Source organism: Urocitellus parryii, chromosome 2 (assembly GCF_045843805.1).
Source record: "Urocitellus parryii isolate mUroPar1 chromosome 2, mUroPar1.hap1, whole genome shotgun sequence".
Taxonomy (NCBI): domain Eukaryota; kingdom Metazoa; phylum Chordata; class Mammalia; order Rodentia; family Sciuridae; genus Urocitellus; species Urocitellus parryii.
This window is the reverse complement of record NC_135532.1, coordinates 141,477,497-141,495,796: the sequence shown is the minus strand read 5'-3', so window position 1 is coordinate 141,495,796 and position 18,300 is coordinate 141,477,497. Positions and strand designations below refer to the sequence as shown.

General features: G+C 36.8%; 1 protein-coding gene across 2 annotated transcripts; it reads left to right on the top strand.

Moving 5' to 3' along the window:
- The first annotated feature begins 13,344 nt into the window (after nt 1-13,344).
- On the top strand, nt 13,345-14,779 carry LOC113188776 (heterogeneous nuclear ribonucleoproteins C1/C2). 2 transcript variants are annotated; one of them, XM_077794262.1, is made up of 2 exons: nt 13,345-13,464; nt 13,510-14,779. In XM_077794262.1, exon 2 carries the CDS (start codon nt 13,571-13,573, stop codon nt 14,492-14,494), a length of 924 nt encoding a protein of 307 aa, XP_077650388.1. In that variant the 5' UTR covers nt 13,345-13,464; nt 13,510-13,570; the 3' UTR covers nt 14,495-14,779. The 2 variants fall into 2 exon arrangements, with proteins under 2 accessions (XP_077650388.1, XP_077650389.1); XM_077794263.1 differs by having other exon boundaries at nt 13,345-13,887; nt 13,927-14,779.
- The last annotated feature ends 3,521 nt before the right edge of the window (nt 14,780-18,300 follow it).

Sequence of the window (18,300 nt, the reverse complement as noted above, 5' to 3'; positions counted from 1 at the left end):
CATAATGTAATATATATTATAATATATACAACATATCATTATATATATGTCCCAAATGATCTTCTTTTCTTTTTATTTATCTGCATTTTAAAATTGTTATATTATGAATATATTTTATTCTTATAATTTTAAATTTTTTTTTTAAAAAGAAAGTTTAGAGGTGCAATGATTGGGTCATGAGAGCTCTAACCTAATCAGTGCATTAATCCCTAATAGGGATTAACTGGGCAGTACTGTAGCAGGTGGGGATTCACTAGAGCAGGTGGATCACTGGGGGCATGCCTTTGGGATTTATATTTTGTCACTGGTGAGTGCAGCTCTCTCTGGTCCCTGATTGCCATGTCCTGAGCTGATTTCCTCCTCACACCCTTCTGCCATGGTGTTCTGCCTTACTTGGACACAGAGCAATAGAACTGGCCATCTGTGGACTGAGATCTCTGAAACTGAATGCCAAATAAACTTTTCCACCTCTAAAAAATTTATTTTTATATAAAATTAAATATATATTAAGAAAGTATTATAAAAAGCAGCATACAAAATTAATTAAATCTTAGTGGCTGGGGATATAGCTCAGTTGTAGAATGCTTGCCTTGTATGCCCAAGGCCCTGGGTTCAATCCCCAACACCACAAAAAAACAAACAAACAAAACTTTTGACCAATAGTTTCCCTTCAAGACTCTGTGCTAAGGAAACAGAAACCAAGATTTAGATGAAAATGTAAGAGTTCATTGCCATGTACTTTATAACAGCAAAAACTGCAAACCAAGTACCTATAAATAAGAAAAAGTTCTTTTTTTTTTAAAGAGAGAGAGAGAATTTATTAATATTTATTTTTTAGTTTTTGGCGGACACAACATCTTTGTTTGTATGTGGTGCTGAGGATCGAACCCAGGCCGCACGCATGCCAGGCGAGCATGCTACCGCTTGAGCCACATCCCCAGCCCCAAGAAAAAGTTCTAATAAAGGAAGTTCATATAATGAAATTCCATGCAGACATTAAAAATCTTATTTTCAAATTTGTTTAATATCTGGGGAAATCTCCTGATAAAACGGTGCTAAAAAAAAAATGGAGAGTGAGAGAACAGCTCAGAGGTAGAAGACTTGCCCAGCATGTGCAAAGCCCTGGGTTAGATCCCCAGCAGTACAAAAACAAATTTTACAAAGTAGGTTAGAAAGCTTTTTACTGAAAATGATCACAATTTTATTATATAAGATATATATGTCAAGGAAAAAAATAAAAGACAGGAAGAAAATTGGCCAAAACAGGAAGATATCTATTATCTTTCTTATTTTAATCTATTTTTTAAACTTCTCCAAATCTGTCAAAGTTCTATATAAAATGAAGATGTATTATCCTGATAAATAGGAAAAATTACTTTTTAAAACAGCAGAGAAGTAATCATTCTCCCTCACCCCCACATTAATCAGACAGCTCAGGGGAAGGCAGGACAGCAGTCACAGAGATCTCTTGGGCCTCTCTGCAGTGAAGACCCAGGTGACTTGTAAGACTTTGGTTTGGGGGAGGCAGGACTTCAAGAAGTAGGTGTGACCATCCTCATCTTACAGGTGAAGAGATGGAGACTTGGAAAGACACATTCTTTCTTTCTTTTTCTTTCTTTCTTTCTTTCTTTCTTTCTTTCTTTCTTTCTTTCTTTCTTTCTTCCTTTCTTTCTTTCTTTCTTTCTTTTTAATTTTACTTTTTATGGAACCCAGGATCCAGACTTTTTCATAGTGTACACAGGCACAGTCCTTCCCCACGAGAATCACAAACTCACACAGCAACGAGCTTGAAGCTGGAAGGAGGCAGGGCCAGGATTTGAATCCAGGTGATTCTGGTTTCTGGGCTCTGAGTCCTTGCTGGAACACTGCTGTTCCACCCAGGTGTCGGGATATGTTATACCATTTTAGGTCTTAGTTCCCAGGGCCCATAAAGCAGAGATGAGAGGGAAAGGGCCACACCATTCGGGCTTTCTTATTATCAGCTCTTTCTTTGCACATACTACCTGCCATTTGTGGGCATCTCTATAAATCCAGAGTAACGCAGGATTCACACCTCTCGTCAGAGAGTAGGGAGAGCTTCAGAACAAACAAACAACAAAACAAAAAACCTCATCATAGCCATACTTTTATGAAGTCACTCAGGTACCAAAAACTTTTCAAGAGTTCATTGCCTAAACTGGGCATAGTGGCACACACTTGTAATCCCAGTGATTTGGAAGGCTGAGGCAAGAGGATTTTAAATTCTAGGACAGCCTCAGTAATTTAGCGAGAGCCTGTATCAAAAATAAATAAATAAATAGATAGATAGATAGATAGATAAATAATAAGGACTGGGGATATGGCTCAGTGTCAAAGCAACCCTGGGTTCAATCCCTAGAGGCAAAGAGAAAAAAGAAAGAAAGAAAGAAATTTCTGCTAAAACTGAATTCATGTGTGTGGGGGGGTGGGGGGGGAGTTCCAAGCTTAACTGTTAAAAACAAAAAAGATAGAAATAATCTCAATGCGGGCTGGGGATGTGGCTCAAGCGGTAGCGCGCTCGCCTGGCATGCGTGCGGCCCGGGTTCGATCCTCAGCACCACATACCAACAAAGATGTTGTGTCCGCCGAGAACTAAAATAAATAAATAAATATTAAAAAAAAAAGAAATAATCTCAATGTTCATCAATAGCGGAATAAATAAATAAATTCTACCTAAGGAATAATATTCAGCCATTTATAAGGGCAGATGTATTCAAATACTAACTTAGGAAAATCAAATACTAACTTGGGAAAATCTCCAAGGCATATTTTTAAGTTGAGAAAAGAAAGAAAATTGCAAAAGAAGTAAACATTATATTTCTATTTATGTTTATATTTACAGCTCCCAAAGAATGGATATTTGTATGTAATGTGATAAAAGTAAATTTAAAAGATACACAGCAAACTGGTGATGAAAGTATTATTTGGATCTTTTACAATAGTACTATTATTCGTATATTAACTACATAATCAAAAAGACAAAAAGATATCAAAGGGGAATAAACAATTTAAATATTGTTATAAACAATTGTGTCAGAAATGATGAAGGCAAAAATAGATTTGCTGAAATATAACCACCAGATTAAAGAAATTATTTCCAATCTCTTATTTGCCTCTGTGTGTGTGTGTGTGTGTGTGTGTGTGTGTGTGTGTATGTTTTAAAGGCTGCTTTCCTCAGGTCATTATATTTACACTGCCACTTCAGTCTTCCTTATCTAAGAATAAATTCCTTTGCTAATGTGTTTTTAAAAATTAGAAAGCTTCCTTACTTAAAAGGCACCAGTCACCTGGATCTACTTTGTTAAAAATGTGCTGAGCAAAATCTGATTTGGGCAGAATGGCAGGCCCAGGAAATGAAAAATTAGCATCACATGGCAATTCAGAGTTGACAATAGTCACTTAACAGATTTCCCTTTATCTTTGCAAAGGAGAGCCTTTTAAGATGGAAGTTTTCTAATTGTTCCAGGGCATCCAGGTGAAGCCAGGCTACGTTCACCTGCTGCCTCCTCATTGTTCCCTGGACTGCTTACCTGCCCACTGGTACCAGAATCCTACCTGCTGCAGCTTGGAGGGCCAGCCCTGGGGGCTGGTTTCTGTAGTCTGCATGCTGCATCACGCTCAGAGACCCTAAAGAGGCTTTGTGGTATCCTAACTTCCAGACAGACAAGCCACCAAAGTAAACATCAGGGGAGAAGAACGCAGGGCCACACACCTTTAAGCCACTTACATTTCAACCATTAGCGCATGTCAAAATGGTTTAAGATTTATTAAAACAAACAGTCCCATGCCTCACTCCCCACCTCTAAGTGAGTTTTTCATTCTTTTCCACTTCCTAAAACATACCAGTAATCAGATAGTGATTTCAGAAACCTCAGAAATAACAGGGGTAATGGTAAAATTTCTGGGCTAGGAATTTTGCAGATTATCAAAGAGAGACTATGTCACTGTAAAACATTCAGCTAGTTTACAGAATATCTTATAATAAAGAGTGTAAAGGCCAGGAAGAGTGGCATACTTCTGTTATCCCAGCTACTCAGGAGGCTGAGATAGGAGGATGGCAAGTTCAAGGCCAGTTTGGGCAACTTAGATTCTGTCTCAAAATAAAAATAAAAAAAATAAAATTATCATTCAGTTATAGAGCATTTGCTTAGCATGTACCAGACCCTAGGTTCTATCCCAAGTTCTTTTTATTTTTTTAAGGATTTTTTCCAGACAGGATTTGATTCAACAAATTCCTGCATTTTTTAAATTCATTTTTTAATTATAGGTGGATATAATATCTTTATTTTTATGTGGTGCTGAGTCTTGAACCCAGTGCCTCACATATGCTAGGCGAGTGCTCTATCTCTGAGCCACAACCCCAGCCCTATCCCCAGTTCTTAAGAGAAAGAAATGGGGAAGAATGGTTCAGATAGCAACATTATCAAAAAGAATGCTTGAACAGTTTTTGTTTTGTTCTGTTTTAATGGAAGCTTTTTTTTTTTTTTTTGGTTTTTTGTTTTTGTTTTTGTTTTTTTCTAAGAAGAACTTATCTCTTGGATAAGGTCTAAATATTCAGATACCATTTGATTCCAAAATGCAGGAAGAAGTTGGTGACATACACAATGGAGGCATACAGCCATGTCTCCAATGGAAGAAAAGGTTATTAATTACCTAGATAAATCAGGTTTTTAAATCCAAGGAAAGCAATCTTTTTCTCCCCCTGAGCTGGGAATCAAACCCAGAGCCTTGCACAAGCTACATAAATAAGTGCTGTATCATGGAGCTGCCTCCCCAGCCCTAAGGCAGTGTTGATGAACGGCCTTCTCCTCAAAACTGGGAATGGAACCACCATTTGACCTCTCCTCTGTCTATACCCAAAGGACTTAAAAACAGCACACTACAGGGACACAGCCACATCAATGTTTATAGAAGCACAATTCACAATAGCTAAACTGTGGAGGCAACCTAGATACCCTTCAGTAGATGAATGGGTTAAAAGAATGTGGCATATATGCACAACGGAATATTACTCAGCAATAAAAGAAATAAAATCATGGCATTTTCAGGTAAATAGATGGAGTTGGAGAAGCTAATGCTAAGTGAAGTTAGCCAATCCCAAAAAAAACAAATGCTGAATGTTTTCTCTGATATAAGGAGGCTGACTCACAGTGGGGTAGGGAGGGGGAGCATGGGAAGAATAGACGAACTCTAGATAGGGCAAAGGGGTGGGAGGAGAAGGGAGGGGCAGGGGGTTAGCAATGATGGTGGAATGTGATGGACATCATTATCCAAAGTACATGTATGAAGACATGAATTGGTGTGAACACACTTTATATACAAACAGAGATATGAAAAATTGTGTTCTACATGTGTAATAAGAATGGTAATGCATTCCGCTGTAGTGTATTTAAAAAATAAAATCAATTAAAAAGCTATCTTATTAATATTTTCAGCAAGGATTTATTTGCTCAATTGCATACTGTGTGATATGAACAGGAACATAGATCAGACTCTATTTTGTTTTCCCTCTCTTTGGAATCTTTTCTGGCAAAAGAGAAATTAGATTAGGGATCTGGTATGCGGTTTCTTCCACCCTCCACCTCCCAACCCAATACAAGACTTTATGTAGGGATTAGTTAATGGGTTAATATCATAGTTGGAAAAGAAGAATAAATTCCAGGATCCTATAGCACAGCAGGGTGACTATAGTCAACAAAAAGTTATTGTGTATATCTAAATGTCTTCACCACAAACAAATGAAAAATATTTGAGGTTATGCATATGCTAATTGCCCTGATTTGATCATATACATTGTATACTCATATCAAAATATCTTGGGGCTGGGGATGTACTTCTGTGCTAAAACATGTGCTTAACACACAGGAGATGCAGGGTTCAATCTTCATCACCAAAAATTAAAAAAAGAAACATCACACTGTATCTCATTAAGAGGTACCTTGTGTCAATTAAAATCAAAGTAAAATTTAAAAAAAGAAGAAGAAGAAGCTTCTATGCAATACTGCTTGGCTAAATTTAGGCTGACTTTTTTGCATCTTCTCTTTGCAAAATGCAAAGAGAACCCTCTGGCTTGCCCTATAACAATTCTTACACTCAGTCTCACTTGTCAGTGTAAGTCCTGGCTATTAGATTTCCATTTTGGCCTGTTTCTAGCTTGATTTGATTAAAGTCCACTCAGACTATACATCCAGTCTCTTGCTTTCTGATTCTTCCCACCACAGTTTAATCCTTAATTTCCTCTACTGCTGAAATACTTCCTGCCGAATGATTGGATTAAACACACAGCATGTCAGGATGGACCTAGAGTAGCTTGGTGGTCCAAGACTCTTAATTGACACGTGGCTTCTCTATATTTATCGATATTAAAAGTTCCCTTTCTTTTTTTTTTAATCTAATACTATTTTCAAAAAGGATAGATTTTTACATCAGAGGATGATTTTTTTCAGGGAGGGGGATGCTGGGAAAACAAGGCTAATACATTTCTTTTTTTAACTTAAAACAAACATGCATTTATTCTGTGTCTTCACCTTTCAGGGACTTTTTATCTTTTCTCTCCTTTAGATCTGTGTATGTTTCCAACACCTGTCTCTTCTGGAATCACATATCCCATTTCTTTAGCTCACTAGAAGTAGACATATATATTATTTCCCTGAGGGTTAGAGAAAGCTATCAGAACTTGGCAACATATAAAGTAAATACCCACTAATTGCAATACATTCATTTAAATCAGGTCTTTATCCTTCTTCGTCATTGTAGTAGGTGGCTTCCTTTGAAGTCTTGCTGAATTTGTCCAAAATTACCTTGCCCGAGGCAGACGGCTGCTTGGAACATTTGTTCTGAACCGATCCCCAAAGCAGTAAATCTTAGCGTTGGTAAAGGCTCACATGCCACAAAGAGGAAATGTCCTGGGTAGGGCATGGATCCAGGCTTAGATCCCCCATTGTATACAAAGAAAAGAAAGAGAAAGGGAGAGATAACTGCACAACTCTCAGGGATATAATGCTTTTGTACAACTCTGATGATGTTATAAACCGCAAACCCTGTACATTACTCAAATACATAACCAACAGCCTGTAAATGAATTAGTGAATTTTGATGTCATTTTCAACTGCATCCATCCATGCTCGAATATGCATCTCTCATTTAAACATGGGTTTGTTAGAAATGTATCATTCATTTCTTTGCTTGCTTTAAACACTTTTTTAAAGCACTTGTCCCTCATCACTCTAAACTCACCCTGGGAATTTTATTCAACCTATATAGTAAGAATAGGTGCTTTATTGGGTGTTTTATTGACACCATGGAGTCATGCCTATCATAGACTCTTACTGTCATCACAAACGCACTAATAATTTGATTGAATAGGTGCTGAGATCTTCCAACACATTCAAAGCTCTGTTTAGGGTGCATTTTATATTCCTACTGTGTATCCCCAAAAAAAGGCTTTCAAGTCTCTTTAGTCTGTTTTCAGGCTGTGTTTCTATTATATCTGATACTGCTCCACAGTAAGAAAAGGAGCTCTCTGAACTCAGAGCAAATGGTTCCTAATTAATTGTAATGGAAGCAGTTTTAAGCCATGGCCCCATTTGAGTAAGGGCAGAATCTGACCAAAGTGTGAAGCATTTATAGAGTACTTTATTTATGAGTCATAGGAAAGGGCATCATGGGACATATTGGGTAACAATAGGTCATTGGGACAATGCTCCACAGTGATATTCCCATCTTCCAATGACTATTGATTATGTTTCCATAATTTCTAAAAAAATAAAATTTAAAATGCAATTTCCAATTAAAAATAAATAAATAGAATAAAAATAAAAAGCAATAAAATAAAATGCAATTTCCAAACATCCAAAGTAACAAATGAACCTCAATCTATAGTCAATTGATAGTAAAACCTCACCAAAGGGAACTATTCCAAATGACTTTTAGAGCAATTATTTGCCTGTGTTAGTGAAATATATTCAGTGAGAACTAGTTTCCATAATTACAGCTGTTTTCAGTAATTGTATTATTAATAGTGGTGTTGAAATGATTACTCTGAGACTGCTATAAAATTATGAGAACTGAATGAAAAAAAGAGCTGGGGATGTGGTTTGGTGATAAAGAACTAGCCTAGCATGCACCAAGCCCTGGCTTCATTCAATTGTTAGCACCGAACAAAACACACACAAAAAGTTAAATACGTGAGCTCAATAAAGTGAAGAAAAATCTTAAAAATCCTGAACATGAATTGACAGCATCAGTATGAGCTCATGTGTATTTTATTATACAAGTACATATATAAAAATCTGCTCACTATTAAGGACTACCAAAAAATGACTAACCCAGCAGCAAATAAGTGTCTCTAAATACAATTTTCCATAAAAATAGATGACCAGGGCTCTTTGGGAATTCTTCATTCTTTGGAGAGACTTCCAGATCTACAAAAGAACATGTACAAGATGATTTGGGAACACCTTGTTATCCCAGGGAAAAAGGAAACTAGCAAAGATTTCTAAGGCTCTGTCGAAAGGACTCAGGAAGGATTGGGGTTGTGGCTCAGTGGTAAAGCACTTGTCTTGCATGTGTGAGAAACTGGGTTTGATTCTCGGCACCACATATAAAGAAGTGAATAAAATAAATGTCCTTCAACAACTAAAAAAATTTTTTTAAAAAAATGACTCAGGAGACAAAAGGATTCTACTGGAAGAAGGGATGATTTACATATTGATAAAGATAAAAACTGCAATGGATAGAAATATATCAAAAATGGTCTTGACACTGATTTATAAACAGAATTATTATAATAATGATTCAGACTCTCATATAGTGATCTCTCTCTCCATTGAACTTCTATGATACTCACTGCCTGTAACATTTATTTGATAATGAATAATACATCACCTTATATTTTTTCAACAGTAATCTGCCTCTTTTATGCCTTTTAAAGTTTTACTTGTATCTTTTTTTTAAAGAGAGAGTGAGAGAGAGAGATAGAATTTTTAATATTTATTTTTTAGTTTTCCGCGGACACAACATCTTTCTTTGTATGTAGTGCTGAGGGTCGAACCCAGGCCGCACTCGTGCCAGGCGAGTGCGCTACCGCTTGAGCCACATCCCCAGCCCCTTTACTTGTATCTTAAAAACAGAAACAATATGTACAGGGTTGGGGGTATAGCTCAGTAGTAGAGTACTTGCCTACCTTAATGGCTTCTCTTTGGTCTTCTTTCTTGCTTTACTCTTTGATCCTCAGCACTGGGGAAAAAAAAATAGAACCAATGTGTACATATGGCTAAAAAAATCAAAATATGTCAAATGGTATAAACAAAAGCAATTCTTCCTACATTTATCCATCCTGAACCTCCCATAATTGTCCCCAGTCCATCTCTCAAAATGTAACTCATATTTCTTCTAAATGCTTTTTTAAAAAAATCATGCTTATCTAAGTATTTATAGATTTTCATGTTCATTTTACACACATATTTATAGATTTTCATTTCCTTTTGGAAAAATTTGTACAAGTGAGAAAATTCTAAAGCTATTATTTTGTACCTTTTTTTATTTTAAAAATATGCCTTGAGGCTCTTTATGTATTGGTACATAATTTTCTTTAATGGGTGCAAAGTACCCTGTTATATGACTATTCCATAATTTATTTACCCACTTCCACTTTCATGAGAATTTAGGTTTATTCTAGTTTTTTGCTGTCTGGTCTAACTGAGATTACTATTTAACTTTGTATATGTCTATAACATTTGATTGGGAATTCTTCATGAGAGCACAAAGCCTATTGCAAGTTGATGTCACACACGGTAGGCTTTAGAAGGTGATTCCTACTTCAATGCTGATGTCAGCCATTCCTGACACTTGAAAAAAGTGCTCCCATCAACCTTCAGTACCGCCAACCTCCACAGTTTTACTTTTAGGTCATGAAGAGATGCTAGTAATGCATCATTGTTGCTAGGGTAAGCAAGAAGCTCTCGACAAGACTCAGGGCACTTAGTAGTCTGTAAATCAGGGCTAATGCTTCCGAAGATGCTCACAAGGGAGGAAATGTCCCCACAGTGAAGTGGAGCATAGGTACTCCACATCCTGAAGATTGTCCTCTGAAGCCTTGGGCTGATTTTGTCTTTTCGCTTCTTACTTCTTCTTAGAAATATTAGATTTTGTTTGAAGTTAGAGGATAGCATTGTGACTGATAAGCACACTGTGTCCCAACAAACAGGGCAACTGTACACTCCCACAAGTTTTCCTTTCGTGTCTTCAGAGAGTGTCACCCATAGTAGGATTCGGGGCTTTTTTTACCCTTGACAGAACCCAAATTCCCTGAGCATCCACAATATAGTGTACATGTCACAGATTGATGTTTCTAGGCATGATAATTCCTAAGACATTAAGGAAGTCACTAATACTGGATAAATTTTAAGAATGAAGCCATCTTGTCAGATAAAATGGATCCTGAGGGGTTTTTTTGTTTGTTTGTTTGTTTGTTTTCTCCTTCTTTAGGAAGCAAAAGGATAAAAGCATTGAAGATCAATTCAGAGGTCTTTGAAATTCTATTTTTAAATAACAAGAAATATGAGTATTTGATTCTGTGGTCATTTGTAAGGTTATTTCTTTGAAATATAAGTGGAGCTCCCTCATGCTCACACACACACATACAAGCTCGCACAGGTGTGAGGAGCCCAATCACTCCAGGATTAGCTGTTCCTCAGAAAGCTCAGTAATGATCTGAAATCTGAAGCCCTACTTGAACTTTTCTACTAATTCAGTAATTACTGCTGTGCCTGAAATTGGCCCCTTTCCTGCAATTACTCAACATGCACTTTCAGTCAAAGAGGTTAACACCTGAATTTAGATTCTAATTAGCACCTAAGGTAGAATTTTTTGTTTAAAGCTTATTAAAATAGGGACTTTTCCCAGCATAAGATTTCACTGGTCTACACAGGTAAACACATGTTTTCCAGATCAAAATCTTTCTGATTATCTTAAAATGAACAGAGGTTGGAGGAAAAACCAAGATCAACATGTCACCATTTAAGACAATAGCCTCAGAATAAATCAAATCCAATCAATATCTGGAGTCGTCAGGCTAGACACTCTCCATGCAGCCAAAGACCCCTGTTTCCCAATCTCCACTCAAAGGATGAGTTCCTCCAGAAAAGATACAAATACACGGAGATTAAAAAAAACAAATGGATATTGATCTCATTGATTTTTCATGGCTGTCTTTAGTGCCTTCTTCTGTTTTTCTTAATTATTAATATTTAAAAGATAAAAACTTGCCAGGTGCGGTAGCACGTACTGTAATCCTAGTGGCTTGGGAGGCTGAGACAGGAGGATCGAGAGTTCAAGACCAGCCTCAGCAAAAGGGAGGCACTAAGCAAATTAGTGAAACCCTGTCTCTAAATAAAATACAAAATAGGTCAAGTAGCCCTGTGATTATATCCTGGTACCCCCTGCAAAAAAATAAAAAATAAATAACAAAACTCAAAATTATGAAGAGAGAAAGTGGTCTTCAATTCCTCAGACAACAGTTAGTATTGAATTTAACTTCAGCCACTAATGTGCCTTTGAGTTTTGTATGTAACATCTGCCATGTCACTGAAAAATGGTTGCCTGAGCATTGCTTGGATTTTTACCAGACAGTACCAGAAACAAGAATTGTTATAAGCACCCTGAATCTGGGACACTCTCATTATTCATTTGACTCATACAGTTCACATACACTGCTGTTTAATGATTTATTTCCCCCCACTTTGCTCTTACACAATTGACTTTTTTGAATCCAGGTTTAAGAACTTGTATTATTTCTTTTGAATTTTCCTCTACTTCAGTTCACCTCCTTGTTCAGCCTATTGGAATGATTTGGGTTGACTGTGCTCTCTGGTTTCTGGTCATCTACAAGTATAATAAACATCCTATCCTTTGTTCCCATTCAAGGATAAACCTGAAGGTGTATATTGTGTCTCGGAGCTTCTGACTTGATTCGGCGAACGCTTCACAATACAGACATGAAACTCTTGTGACTTGTTAACTGGTCTGAGTCACGTCATATTCAGAGCCAAATCAAGTAGAAGCTAAAATAACACTTGAATCTTCAAAAACAAAGGCCAGAAGATGAAGGCGTAGGAAGTGGTAAAACCACTTATATTTATCTGCTCGAGCTGCCCTAACAAAGTCCCATAGATGGGGTGACTTGAAAAGCAGATATTTCCTCAAAATTCTTAAAACTAGAAGCTTCAGATCATGGTGCTGGTTTCTTGCAAGGCCTTTGCCTCCCTCTTGGCCTGTAGATGACCCTGCATCTGCCCCTGTTCTTTCCTCTGTGTGTGTCTGTGTCCTAATCCCCTCTTCTTATGAGGACACCAGTCATATTGGATTAGGATTCACCTTAATAACCTCATTTTAATTTAATTACCTCTCTAAAGGTCCTACCTCCAAACACAGTCCCATTCTGAAGCACTGGGAGTCAGATGTGAATTTTGAGGGAACACAATTCATCCCATCCCATTACATACATAGGAGGCATGTTCTCTCCACATTCTGTGCTGTATGTAGGTGGCTATGGCTCCTTTAATGTCAGTTCTCTAAAATGTTCATGTTTAATATCACTAAATTTGCAATTTTTTATTTGATGAATATGTGTTTTCGCAATTTTAAAATCTTGTGCCTTTATGGGTTGACACCTAAATATGAACCAAAATATTTACCCACTTTAAATGTTATAGCTACTTCACAAGTTAGTCTTTTTTAATGGGTGGAAATACAATAAATATAATAAATTAAATTCTAATGTTATTTCCAATGTGCATAAATATATAAACATGCATCTATTTATGAAGTTAAAGCAGTAACACTTGCTCATACTCCTGTCACTACACCCAATCTCTTTGGTAGAATATAATATAAATATGTACAGAGATGATCTCAGTTGTCTAGAGCTGGATGTTACTAGGGAATTTGGTTATTTGACCTCAGTGAAATCAATTATATGCCATAAACTGGACTTTTGATTCAAATATCTATCTTCCTAAATATGTCTCATCATAGTGGAGCCCCCTAGTTGTACAAAGAAAGCTCAGGACCCATGGAAGTAACATTGTAGGAACATTTACAATATTGAGGAGTGAAACTGACCAACTTGTATTGTCATATTGTGTGCATGTACAGACACGTAACAACAAATCCCACTATCACGTATAATTATAATGCACCAATATAACAAAAAGGGGGAAAGCATATTTTTCAAAGGATAAAGAATGCTAGTCACATTTGATCATTAACTCTACCCGAAGCATTCCAAATTTTCTAGAATTGAAAAATCATTAGTGGCCATTTTGTGAAGAGACGAAGGCTGAGCGGTTGCGGCCGCCTTGCTGACCTCGAGCAGCGGTCGACTTCTTCATATAGAATCTGGGAGTAGGAGATTCAGAATCGAATCTCTTCTCCCTCCCCCTCCTGGTTACAAATCACTTGAAATATATAAGTTAGTGGATCTTTGCTGAGTGAGATTTTTTTGATCTTCAGCTACATTCTTCCGCCTTTGTGAGGAACCTTATCAAACACAATGGCTAGCAACGTTACCAACAAGACAGATCCACGCTCCATGAACTCCCGTGTATTCATTGGGAATCTAAACACTCTGGTGGTCAAGAAGTCCGATGTGGAAGCAATCTTCTCCAAGTATGGAAAAATTGTGGGCTGCTCTGTCCATAAGGGCTTTGCCTTTGTCCAGTATGTTAATGAGAGAAATGCCCTGGCTGCTGTAGCAGAAGAGGATGGCAGAATGATTGCTGGCCAGGTTTTAGATATGAATCTGGCTGCAGAGCCAAAAGTGAACAGAGGAAAGGCAGGTGTGAAACGATCTGCAGCGGAGATGTACGGGTCAGTACCAGAACACCCTTCTCCGTCCCCTCTACTCAGCTCCTCTTTTGACTTGGACTATGATTTTCAACGTGATCATTATGACAGGATGTATAGTTACCCAGCACGAGTTCCTCCTCCTCCTCCTATTGCTAGGGCTGTAGTGCCCTCTAAACGCCAGCGTGTTTCAGGAAACACCTCCCGAAGGGGCAAAAGTGGCTTCAATTCTAAGAGTGGACAGTGGGGATCTTCTTCCAAGTCTGGAAAGTTGAAAGGAGATGACCTTCAGGCCATTAAGAAGGAGCTGACCCAAATAAAACAAAAAGTGGATTCTCTTCTGGAAAGTCTGGAAAAAATTGAAAAGGAGCAGAGCAAACAAGCAGTAGAGACGAAGAATGATAAGTCGGAAGAGGAGCAGAGCAGCAGCTCCCTGAAGAAAGATGAAACTAATGTGAAGATGGAGTCTGAGGGGGGTGCAGATGACTCTGCTGAGGAGGGGGATCTACTGGATGATGATGATAATGAAGATTGGGGGGATGACCAGCTGGAGTTGATCAAGGATGATGAAAAAGAGGCAGAGGAAGGAGAGGATGACAGAGACAGCGCCAATGGCGAGGATGACTCTTAAGCACATAGTGGGGTTTAGAAATCTTACCCATTATTTCTTTACCTAGGCGCTTGTCTTAAGATCAAAATTTCACCAGATCCTCTCCCCTAGTATCTTCAGCACATGCTCACTGTTCTCCCTATCTTTGTCCTTCCCATGTTCATTAATTCATATTGCCCTGCGCCTAGTCCCATTTTCACTTCCTTTGACGCTCCTAGTAGTTTTGTTAAGTCTTACCCTGTAATTTTTGCTTTTAATTTTGATACCTCTTTATGACTTAACAATAAAAAGGATGTATGGTTTTTATCAACTGTCTCCAAAATAATCTCTTGTTATGCAGGGAGTACAGTTCTTTCCATTTATACATGATTTCAGTAGTTGCTTCCCTAACTGCAAAGGCAATCTCATTTCGTTGTAGCACCTGAGAGCAGCTTTGAGTTTTAGAGGTATGTGTGTTATCCCCCACATAATAGTCTTGTGTGGGGCTGTTCAACACAAATGTAACAATGTATTTTTGTGAATGAGAATTGGCATGTTAAATGCATCCTCTAGAAGAATAATTAGTGTAATAGTCTTTTATTTGTTTTCTAAAGTTGATACTGTGGGTTATTTTTGTGAACAGCCTGATGTTTGGGACCTTTTTTCTCAAAATAAACAAGTCCTTATTAAACCAGGAATTTGGAGGAAAAAAAAAAAAGAAAAATCATTAGTATAAAATACGTACTGTGTAAATTTGTGAATGAATAAAATGTTTTGAAAAAATAGTGTAATTCTCATCCGACCACATTGTACACTGTAAAGTTCCTCTACTTTTTTATTGGTGCATTATAATTCACATTGAGAATCGTTACTACCTATTCATATACGTACACATCGTAACAGTATAACTTGATCAATTTCATTCCCCGGTGTATAACACTCCTTGGATTCGCTGTTTGCCTGTAAGCCCTTATTTTAAAATTCTTATCATGATGAAAACTACCTTATTTATGCCATATCATTGAGATAATAATATATTAAATGGAGCAAAATTTAAGTTTAAAAATTATCTTGACTGCTAAACTGACCAGCTCTTTAATAAGTGACTGATGAAGAAAGTATGTTCTCCCCACCCCTAATATACCTAGTTACTCCATCTAACTTACAAAAAGGCTGGACCTCTGTGAAACGTGACCCAACTTCCTTTGACAGTTAATACATAAGTAAAGAGGACAGAAAAAGCTAAATGGAAAATAGTGTAAAGAATCCTATGTATTTATAACAATACCCACTTTTTCCATGGAGTAAGAAAAGTTTTTGTAACACTCCTTCTACGTTCTGAGAAACAAGAAAATTCAACTAAAATAAGATCAACTTTTAAGTAAGATTTTTGGCTTTTCTTCAACAACAGAATAGAAATTTTACCAATATCTTTAATTTACCTCAACCTCAAAGAAGCTGCATGGAGATTGAAGGCATGGACCATGGAGCCAGAATACACCAATAAAAATAAATAAATAAATAAAAACCTTGCTAACTATTCACTTGGGAGGGTTACTCACCCTGACTAGATATACTTGCAACAGGAAAGATAATCTTATTATCTACCCCATTGAACTGTTATGCAGATTAATGAGATAGGTCCCTAGACAATGCTCAGAATATAGTAAGCACCCTATATAATATGGAAATTCCTCAAAAAACTAGAAATAGATTGTTGGGCATGGTGGTGCACGCTTATAATTCTAGCTACACAGGAGGCTGAGGCAGATGGGTTGCAAGTTTGAAGCCAGCCTCAGCAACTTAGCAAGACCCTGTGTCCATATTAAAAATAAAAGGACTGGAAAGGGGGGATCAGTGGCAAATGCCCTTGGGTTCAATCCCTAGTACTCCCCCCCAAAAAAAAATCAAAGATAAGCAAAAAATTTAAAATAGAACTACCTTATGATTGAGTTAGTCCATTCCTGGGTATATATTTCAAGGAAAAGAAATCCATATATCAAAGAGACATCTACACTCATGTATTTATTGCAGCACTCTTCATAATAGCTAAGCTATGGAATCAGCCTCAGTGTTTATTTTTATTTATTTATTTTAATTTTTTTTAAAGAGAGAGAAAATTTTTAATATTTATATTTTAGTTATCGGCGGACACAACATCTTTGTTTGTATGTGGTGCTGAGGATCGAACCCGGGCCGCACGCATGCCAGGCGAGCGCACTACCACTTGAGCCACATCCCCAGCCCAGTGTTTATTTTTTAATGTACATTTTTTAATTTATATATTACAGCAGAATACATTACAATTCTTATTACATATATAGAGCACAATTTTTCATATCTCTGGTTGTATAAATAGTATATTCACACCAATTCATGTCTTCATACATGTGCTTTGTGTTTACTAATGGATGAATCCATTGATCAAGGAAGTGTGAGATAGATGGAGATACAGAGAAAGACACACACACACACACACACACACACACACACACACAATAGAATATTATTCAGCCCTAAAAATAAAATGAAATTCTGGGATTGGGGTTGTGGCTCAGCAGTGGAGACTAGCACATGTGAGACCCTGGGTTCGATCCTCATCATCACAGAAAAATAAATAAAGGTATTGTATCCAACTACAACTAAAGAATACAATTTAAAAAAAAAAAAAAGAATGAAATCCTGTAATTTGTGGTAACATGAATGAGTATGGAGGGCATTATATTAAGTGAAATGAGTCTGGTACAGGAAGACAAATATCTCATGTTCTCACTTACACGTGGAAGCTAAAAAAGTTGACCTCATAGAATTAGAGAATAAAGGAGTGGTTACTCTTTACTGGATGGGAAGAAGCTGGGAAGAGTTGGTTAGGGAATGAAGAGAGAGGATGGTAAATGGATATGGGGTACAGCTAGATAGAAGGAATGTTCTACAGCACAGTAGGGTAACTATGGTTGACCACAATTAGTTATATATTTCCAGAGAGGTGGGGGGAAGTGCTGGAGAGTGATATTGGCCAAATCATATTGCTATATTGTGTGTATGTATAAATATGCAGCAACAAATCCCATCATTGCATACAACTATAATGAAGCAAAATATAATGGGGATGGGGGTGGGAGAAGAGGACATGTCATCCACCTTTAAAAAAACTAAAATACTCTTTAACCTTAAAATACATCAGCAGTAATTGGTTCATTCAAATATGTGTGTGTGTGTGTGTGTATATATATGTGTATATATATACACACACATATATATATACACATACAATGGAATACTCTACAACTGATAAAAGATGGGGCAGCATGTTTGTATTAATAGAAGATAACTATTAGTGTATTTGGTGAAAAGTTTATATATTTTCAAATAACTAGTACTGAGGATTTTGCATGTTCCCAATATACACAAAAAAAACCGATCAATAATATTAAGATAATATGTACAGCAATTACCCTGATCTGATAATTGCTCACATACATGTATTGACATTATCATGTCAACTAAAAATTATGTCGATTATTATGTCAACTAAAATTTTTACATATTTTTAAAAAATACTTCATTGCAGAGTTCATAGGTTGATTAACAGTTCATTGTAATAAAACTGTTCACAATGCAAAAAAAGGTAAGTATGCTATAAATCTTAGCTATTATTATTTTCAATGTAATTAAACTCACAAAAATCTATGATATGACTTATTATTCTATTCAAATAGGATATAATCAAGACTTGCCCAAGGTCAGTTGGTTATTAAATATCTGCCTAAATCCTACTCTGCTACACCTTCTACAATAAATGCAATCGTATGTGGAAATTGCTTGTTTCCCAGTGGCCAAGGGCACAT

Bases quoted from the DNA above. Each gene is read 5' to 3' on its own strand.
- LOC113188776 (XM_077794262.1), top strand. From the start codon at position 13,571: ATGGCTAGCAACGTTACCAACAAGACAGATCCACGCTCCATGAACTCC.